The following is an 8,914-nucleotide window of genomic DNA, read 5'->3' on the forward strand; positions in this document are numbered from 1 at the left end:
GGGAGAGGGGGATGGGGGGCAAGGAGACGCACGGCCAGACACAAGTGGATGAGCCACCGTACGGAGGGGGTACGTGGAGGGGGGCACCACCCTCATGTTTCTCGTCAACACTAACCCTTGCGCCACAAAAACGAAGCGGCCAAAGAATTTCCCCTACCCCTCCCTTTAAAAAAAGAAGTAGTACACTTCCGCTATTATTTTAAAGGCAATTATTAGTAGATAAAAGTAGTGCTAGATTTCTGTGAGAATGTGGGCTGGTACACCCATTCTCTCTCCCCTGTAAAAATTTTGAATATCCGAGGGGAAACGTTCGATGGTTCATTTTTGGTAGTTGTCAATGAAGATTATCCAAGTCGTTGCACGTTGCACGGTAAAATCAGTGATTGAATTTTGGAGGAAAAGTGGAAAATTTTGGGAACTCCCATAGTTTTAGGAAAAAGTCGTCAAATTTTGAAGAAGTTTCCTAAAAACAACACTGTAAGAATTGTCATCGTAAATTTACGAACAAACACCTGTTAAATTTCCAACACGAACTTTTCGTAATTTGTAGAAAACGAACACTTGTAAAATGGTCAACAGTTCGTACTCTGCAACTCAAATGTGTACATAGTACACATTTAAGAAAGTGTACATGGCATGTATGCTTTAATTAATGTGTACATGGCTATGTACACATTTATAAATGCCCATGTACACATTGAATTGACAAAGTAACTTAGTCTGCAGGTGTGGAATAATCACACGCGTGCATTCTTAACGTGCATTGGAGTTTTGACACCTTATTACCCTTATTCGCCATAGGTGACAAAAAGTTCGTTTTTCACGTATACGAACAGTTCGTATTTTCTACTTTACGAACATTGATCGTCAAATCCAAAAACCGAACTGTTCGTGAGGAATTTTATCGAGAAATTACGAAAGCTGCTAACAGTGAAGTTGAAATTTCCTTTCGTTATTTGATAAAAAGTTCTCAAAATCTGAGGACCTTTCCTAAAATTATGGGAGTTCCTCAAAGTTTTCCCATTCCCTTCAAAAATCCAGACAATGTTTCCCAGTGTGTGTGTGTGTGTGTGTCGACAATTTTTCTGGTAATATCTGCTCATATATTTTTCACCCAATTCTTCGGTATCTCTCCTCTGTCTTTCTACAATAGGATTTCCGAACGCCGCAACGCGCTTGATCTAACGCGCTTACACCAACCGCAGCCCAAACGCCATCAGCGCCGCACGGTCCATCCCCGCAGCCTTATTGTCAAAACTGCAGCAGTAGCCTCGCCCTGCTCCATTACTCTTCAAATACCGGAGCAATCTCGGGTGCGGCTCGGGGCGACTGTCGCTCGGGCTGCCGTCGAGGCTGCCGCCGTCGCTCGGCGGCTCTCCTCGCGCTGCTGCGGCAGAGCTGCTTAAAGACGTCAAACCACAGCCGACGCCTAAGCCTAGCCTGTCCTAGCCTCATGCTTAGCCTCGCTCGACCTGAACCGTCGCCGTCGTCGTCACCCATCGCCCCCAAAAGAGGTTAAAAGTTGGAGCCTTGTGCGGTCGTCGCCGCGGCGCGCGACAGTCTCCGAGTCAGGTGGGTCCAACGAGGCGCGCCACCGCCGCCCAGGGAGAAGACGCCCCCACCCCCTCAGAAAAAACAGACAGACAGTCATAGGAAGCGCCATCTATAGTTCTCCCAAGATTATGCAAACCAACGTTATTTTCAGTGTTGTTATTTGTACTCCAAATTCTATCACATTTTTTAAGCTCGTTCGGTTGGAATTTTTAAAGGCAAGCCGAATGGCAAAAATTTAATTTGCTCTCGAAAAACAAAGGCACTAAACAACACCTTTCCTGGGGCACTAAAGTCAAGGGCGCAGTTTAGTGCCTTTCCAAAAGCACTCAACTTTAGTGCCTTTTAAAGGTGTTTTTCCAGTGTGATGGCTCGCTTAAACAATATTTTGGAAAAAAAAAACGCGCGGCGTCATCATATCTAGTGATTGTGATTGGCATGCTTCATTACACAGTTGTCAAGGAGATATTTTTAAAATATTCATTTTATTTTTACTTTATGGAGGAGGGAGGTTAAGGTGGCAAATAGAAATAACGTGTAGGCTCCGCAGCCCTCTGACCCTGCATCGGACACTTGGCTATAGTCAGCCAGCCCGTTTACCCCAAAATGTGAGTGGCTGCTCCACGTGTGCTAGCCTAGCGGCCCGGAGGCGGCTCGGAGGCCCTCCGCGCCGCTGCACCCGTGCTAATGAGCCGAGGCGGAGGCTGCACCAGGCAGAGAGATGAGCGTTTCCTCGGGAGGTCGCCCGGGGCCCGGAGCGAGGGAGGTCGCGGGGAGGAACTATACCATTACCAGGCGTTAGTACCTCCGTATTTTTGTGTTTACTCCCTGTCTACAAGCCTGCAAAGCTGCCGAAAAAAAAATTGTCATTAGCAATTTTTTTTCGCCCTTGAGTCTTAATTTTGAAGTGGGATATTAAGTATTTTTATGTTCATAACTCGAAGAATAGAAATTTTGTTGGCTATGCGCTCAATTCCCTAAAATGATTTGGTGAACGTTTCGGCAACTCTATTCCAATTTCAGAGGAAATTTTAGTTATAGCTTTAGGTCCTATCGATGCGTCGTAGAATCAGATGCAGGTTTAAGTACACTTTTTTCACCAAACTTAACAAAGTGCTGTCTGCACCGAGGCGCACCGAGGTGCACCACAGTTCGCCATAACGTCTCCCAGGACCTTCCTCGCTTTGCGACAAGGAGGCTTGGTTCAGCAAGGGCGATGCGCGTGGGGCGTGGCGGGGCGTGGCGGGGCGTGGCGGAGCACGGCGGGGTGGCAGGGGCAGACGTCCGGAACGCCCTGTGGCCCCCATTGGGAGCTGGAGGGAGACACTATGAGGAGTGAACTTTGAACCTCGTGATTTTTTTCCCGTGTCCGCAGGCCGGAGATTTCTGCAGTTATCGACGCATATTTTCTTCTTATTTTCAATGGGTTGTCGGTCAACATCACTTTGGCCTGGCACCTTGTGTCCTCTTTTCCGAACGACCCTTTGCACTCTTTTTAGTGCGCACCATCCGTCCCTTTGCACTCTTTTAAGTGCGCACCATCCGTCAGCGCAATAATTTGGCGCGGCGGCGCGTACCGCGCGTACGAACGGGAGCAGCGAGCGGCATTGTTCAGCGCGACTGTTGCGGCCTTGGGCGTCAAACTCCGTACAACACGTGGCGTGGTGCCTCCCCCTCTCTCCCGCACTCCCCTTCAAACGAGACCGAGACAATACTCTCCAGGCAGGGTCAGTGCCATCTCCAAATCGTATTGGCTGTATCTCCACCCCCCCCCCCCTCTAGTACCCTTTCTCACTTCTGCCCTATCGCCGATTTCGAGCCCATTCATCTATTTCTTTCGTCGTAAAAGGTGGGTTTAAACGATTACAATATGATTACACACGGCAGCATAAAGAGCGGGAGGGTCGAATTTGACGAGAGCTCGTTTCGTTCCTGAAGACCCCCTCCTTCTTTTAACATCCCATTCGTCGCCCATCCCGGTCTCCCTTTTCGGAGGATGATCCTCCTGCTCTCGCACAGTTTATCCGCGCCTCGGCTCGGCGCCGCGCGCGCAGTTAAGACCCTCTCTGCCGGCTCATTAAACCGTTCCGCGTAGGTGTACTGTGAAAAAAGCTAGGACTGAATTCCTCCCCAACGCAAATTCGTAAGGGATCATCCTCCGCGGAAAGTATACGCCCGTCACTTCCCTGCCGGTGGTCCAGCCAATGCCAAGCTCTCGTAGCGCCTGCGAGGTAGGCAACATCTCTCCTGCCGCGCATCCGTGTACAGCGGGGTGGCCTACCCGGAGTCTCGCAGGCGGCGAGCTTCCCGAATTTTGCCGAATGAATCTGTGCAAAACGGACGCACTTTCTGGACGATATATCAGCATGTGTCACGCAAGCAGGGATTTCATTCAGTCCACGCCTCCGTTATCTTACTCCCTTAACTTTCCAAACAGAGGATATACTTCGCTATGGGTCTTGCCCGCCTTGTGCGCCTGCTGGTTAGGCAGCACAGCGTGACTCGTCACGGCCCTGCCCTGCCCGCCCCATCGACTGCGTTGACAGGTGGATGCTGTCCCCCCCTCCCCCTCATCGCCCTCTCCTTTCCTCTGCTCTGCGTTGAACGCGCTGCCTCTTGACCCGTTTCTGGTGCAGCCGAGCACCCGTCACTATTTCGCACACACCAGTGGAAAGACTCCCCCCCCCCTCTCTCTCTCTCTCACACACGCTCTCGCTCTCTCACTCGCTCTACCCCTCTCTCTTTCCATCTCTCACTCCCTCGCCCTTTTTTGTAGTATCACAAGGGACAGTGTAGAGATTGGGAGGAGGGGAGGGGGGGATCGTAACGTCCAGTTAAGCGAATTTCCCCATTCCTCGATGCTGACCGCCAATGGGACGCTCTGTCGGGTAGCAACATGTAGCCAGGTGTGAGTCACGCAATCGAACTGTCACATTCATGGGCAACATTTGGTGAATTTGCTGTCGGTATGGTGGTGGTGGTGGTGGTGGTGGGAAGTGGTGTTCGATGGGTGAGAGAAAGTGACGATAAACGGAGACAGACTTGGAATTCATTATTGTTATTAGCAACACTGTCTGGGTGAACACTTAAGTTGTCAGATAGGAACACGTTAGCGGTTGGATTAAAATTGAATCATGTATAGTATCACTGAAAATGTACTGTTTGGTCGGAGCAATGATATGACTAGATGCACTCGTCTGCTGGTGCAAAGGCACCTCGCGTAAAAACTAACTAAACTGACTGTAGGTACATGGTAAAAAACTTGTAGAGAACATTTTGGGAATCTTAATACTAACTTGCATAAAAAGAATATGCAACTGTTACATTGACGGTGCGGGTGGTAAGGTTAGGTTCGGGGAGGCGACTCGCCCTCCCGCCCGGTCACGTGGGTCGTTGATTCCCGTCGTGATTGGTCGGCGGTAGAGGCGCCGCCGTGCTCCGATTGGGTGGCGCCCGAGGACTTCAGCGAGTGCAGCGCCCTGGAGCCGCCGCTGCGCCGCCGGCCGTCTGACTTCAGCGACGACGACCGCTCCGTTGTCGTTCTCAGCGACGAGGAGAGCGACGGGTGGAAGTCGAGGGCACACCTTGTCATGTGAGGGAGTGCGAATTTATTCTTAAAAACTCGAACCGATGCAAATAATCGAACCGATGCCACGATTGGATTCCACCGGCGAAAGGTCGTCCTTTTCTCTCTACCTTTTCATCGTGTTGTAGATGAGATCTGACGGCAGTCGCAGGCCGAACGACATGTGGTCCTTGTTGAAACTATTGAAAGCCTCGTGCAGACAGCAGAAGTCGTCCTTCCTCGGGACACCCCGCGCCTGCTCACCCTCGGCTGCAAACCACCGGAGCGGACGACATGGGTGAGGTTGAGCACAATATTCTGATTATTCTAGTAATTTTGAATGTGTTTATTGTTTCTTCATCTTTTTTTTCTTTGCAAAGTACATTGTTAAACAGATAAAATGGACACAATTTGAAGCATGTCAGCGACAGGCGTGTACAGGCATTATGAGGATGAGGTCGTGCAAGGAACCTTAATGTCAACATATGGTGATGATACTTATTATTATTTTTATCTTCTCTCCATTTTCCATCTACTATAGTTATGATATTTTCATAGATATTATGTCCAGCATCCAAATTGATTTGTTGTTTTTTTCCTCATGTAGTTTAGAGAATGGATTGCGGCTTATGGCTAACCGCAAAGTCGGACAGACAATGACAGCTGCCGAGTCAGGGTGGTAAAAGGTAAAACTGTAGCAAGTTCCACACACACACACATAATATGTACACTGTACACTCGACGCGACGGACCGAGTGACGTCATTCTCGCGTAAAAACTGTCCGCAGCAGCAGCAAAACGCTGCGTTGTCCCGTGACGTGTGACGTCACTTACTCAGCTTGGCGGGCTCGGTGCCGGGCATGAAGTCGGGGTCCACGACGGTGTGGTCGCGAAAGTACTTGGCCAGGTACGCCTCCTTCCGCCGCCGCTTGGCCACCGTCTTGGGGTCCACGAGCAGGATCTTGGCCTTGGTGCCCTCGTGCCGATGTATGTCCGAGCAGTCACGCGTTTTCTGCGCACAACATCGAAACACTTTTGAGCAGGAAAGTTTTGCTCCGTACAGGTGTAGCTCCTCCGGGCCCGCCGTCAGCCGGTCGGGCGGGCGAGCTGCGTGGGCGGCCTACCCGGAAGGCGTCCAGCTGCCAGCGGGTGTAGCGCGCCAGGTCGCGCGGCTGGCGGCGCGCGCCCAGCATGCAGGCCTGGCACAGGACGCAGCCGCGCGCCAGCCCCTGCACCGCGGCGTCCAGCGCCCAGAACTCCACGCCGGCGGGCAGCTCCTGCAGGCAGCCCTCGCAGCGGCCGGGCCCCTCGCCCGCCCCGCAGCGCACCGCCACCGGCACCCCGGGCAGGTTGAACGCGCCCGGCGAGTAGGACCCCGGCCTGCGCACAGATCGGACTTTGACGACTCTGCCTCTTTTCTGCGAGCCTCAGCGAATGAGCTGCCGGCGGCGCACATGGTGCGCGGTGCGCGAGCGCCAGAGGGGCCGCCATGGCGTCTCACCCGGGGGTGTCCGAACAGACGAGGGCCGTCCTGGTGGTGTTGGTGTTGAAGGGTACCGCGCACGGTGCGCCGGACAGGCCACCGAGTACCACCTGGTAGGTGTTGGGTGCGGGGAGGTGTTGGTCCACCTCCCGGAATCGGAGGGCGGTGCGGGCTCCGGGGCCGACGCCGCGTTTGCTGGTGACCTGGCCCAACGGAGAGGACCCTTTCAACCTCACGGGGAACTAACCTCTGCTCGCGGAGAATGCACAGAAGCTGGTCATTTGGAAACGCACCTTGTGGAGGACGTCGTACAGGGCACCGAGGTTGGCGGCATGGTACGCTGCCGGGCCCAGGTCACGGAGAGCGTCTGTGGTCCGCAGCGCGAGGTTTGCGAGCCTGGAGGCGCCGCCCTTGAGTCCGGCCAAGGGCATCACCGCCCTGCTCTGGGCCGAGCCGAACGCCACCCGGGCCTGCTCCTGCTCCCGGACTACGTAGTCGAAGTCTGTGAAACAGGAGACACACACAAGGAGGTGGTGCTGGGTGACCGGGCCGGCGAGCGGCAGGCCGACGTGCAGTAGTGCGAAATGATTATTTTAAAGAAATAACTTAAACGGAAGCGGAATTTGACTATGGACACCGTTCAATACTGAACATCGACTCGAAAACACATCTCGCACTCCGACACGGATCGTGCTCTGCCGCTCGCCGACCAGAGTATAGGGTCGGCCGCTGACCAGCGGTACCTGGCAGGTAGTAGTCCCAATGCCTGTCTGACGCTGGCTCGGACTCGGAGCCCCACAACCACATGCCCGCGTTGCCCTCCCGGGGCGGGGGTAGCCGACGACGCCCGTACACCGAGGGAACCGCCTACCACGCCCGCGCCCGGCCCGGTGGGTCCGACTGTTGTCAGAGATTGGGGCTGCGCCCTGAGCCGGGCGGGAGCCTATAGCCGCCACCTGAGCTGTCGCTGTCGGCGCCGTCGGCTCGGCGGAACAGGTGACAGTCGACAATGAAATCCATCGCGGCTAAAGTAAGGAGGGGATGATACCGCGCGGGGCGGCGCTGAGCGCGGCGGGTGCTGCCGGGGGCCCGCGTGTGCTGCCTCCTGAGGTGGGGAGCGCCCCCGGCCCCCAGCACCCCGGCGGCCACGTCAAGCGCCATACGTATGCACACGTGGCTGTATGCATGAGGAGGATGGGGGACCCCGGCCCGGGCTCGTCCGTGACTTATGCGCGCCGGTAGCTTCAGAGCAGCCGTGACGCCCGAAGGCCCGAAGGCTAGGCCAGCCCGCGTGGCACGCGGTACTGACGGGCGTGCCTACCTGGCAGGGGCCTCCCAGGGATGGGCAGAGGCTAAGGAGGATGATGGTGTCATCGTCATCCGAGATTCGCTTCCTGTATCCTCCCCGCTCCCCGCCGGTGCGTGGATGCGAGGGGCTGGTGACTACGAGCAGCCTTTCTCCGGCTTCTACATCTGGCTCCCCCTCCCGCTCGCTCCCCGTTCGCCGCGTACCGGTGGGCTCCGGCGGCGCGGTGGAAGGCCGGCGCCGTCCCCAGGGCCACTGCTGGCGCAGCCCAGCGCCGGGGCCGGCGCGCGGGTAGGCGAGGTACGCGGGCCGAGCGCGGCCGCGCCCTTTGGACTTCTTGGCGGCCTCCGGGGCCTTGAGCAGCGCGCGGAGCACCACGTCTGACGCGGAGCAGCCGGCGGGGCAGCGCGCCGCGCGCTCCCACGGAGGCGTCGACGGCGGACCGCGGGTCCGGTTGGGGTCGGCGTCGGCGACGCACGGCCCGACCACGGACGCGCGCCGCGCCACCGCCTCCGCCACCAGGGCCTTGATGTGCAGGTGCAGCGCGCTGGGGGCGGGCATGGCGTCGGCGGCGCGTCCGGTGGAGAACTACACAACACACATCGAGAGGCCCTCGATAACGGGCGCCCCGTACAAGCCACCCACCAGCCCTTTTCCAATCAGTGCCCCCGCCCCCTCCCCGCTTCCTCACCCCTACCCTCGCCCTTTGCCCTTGCTGTTCGTGCGCCCCAAGAGCGAGGACACACTATTGTGAACTATTCCTTTTTATGGCTTTGGGAAAATGGAACATCTGTCAGCGCTGCGCTTATCTCCATCGCTGGCGGCCCTGGCGGAGCGTGGCGGAGCGTGGCGGAGCGGGGCCAGCAGGGCTGTACCGCCGTCATCGGGCCCGTCCCTGCTGTCCCTGTACCGCCCCCCTGTCCCGCCCCCGGGGGCCGCCCCCACACGCATGCGAAACCAATCACTGACTTGGGTGGAATGAAGGGGAGCGGGGAGCATTGGGGGGAAG

The 8,914-nt window shown here is 56.0% G+C and overlaps 1 protein-coding gene across 2 annotated transcripts in view; it reads right to left on the reverse strand.

Annotated features, from left to right (window-relative positions):
- Nucleotides 1–4,599: 4,599 nt before the first annotated feature.
- The window catches only part of LOC113216117 (uncharacterized), a 5,262-nt gene continuing 947 nt past the window's right edge, over nt 4,600–8,914 (reverse strand). Inside the window, exons 1-7 of one of the 2 annotated variants that reach the window (XM_026435849.2) lie at nt 7,343–8,730; nt 6,893–7,086; nt 6,618–6,802; nt 6,241–6,496; nt 5,951–6,128; nt 5,248–5,386; nt 4,600–5,135 (exon numbers count right to left, since the gene is read on the reverse strand). In XM_026435849.2, coding sequence (XP_026291634.1) covers nt 4,898–5,135; nt 5,248–5,386; nt 5,951–6,128; nt 6,241–6,496; nt 6,618–6,802; nt 6,893–7,086; nt 7,343–7,406 — 1,254 coding nt within the window. In that variant the 5' untranslated portion in view covers nt 7,407–8,730 and the 3' untranslated portion in view covers nt 4,600–4,897. Of the gene's footprint in view, nt 5,136–5,247; nt 5,387–5,950; nt 6,129–6,240; nt 6,497–6,617; nt 6,803–6,892; nt 7,102–7,342; nt 8,731–8,914 lie in introns of those variants that run through there. The other variant, XM_026435847.2, reaches the window with a different exon arrangement.

This window comes from Frankliniella occidentalis, unplaced genomic scaffold, assembly GCF_000697945.3.
Source record: "Frankliniella occidentalis isolate FOCC.00 unplaced genomic scaffold, Focc_3.1 Scaffold23, whole genome shotgun sequence".
NCBI lineage: Eukaryota > Metazoa > Arthropoda > Insecta > Thysanoptera > Thripidae > Frankliniella > Frankliniella occidentalis.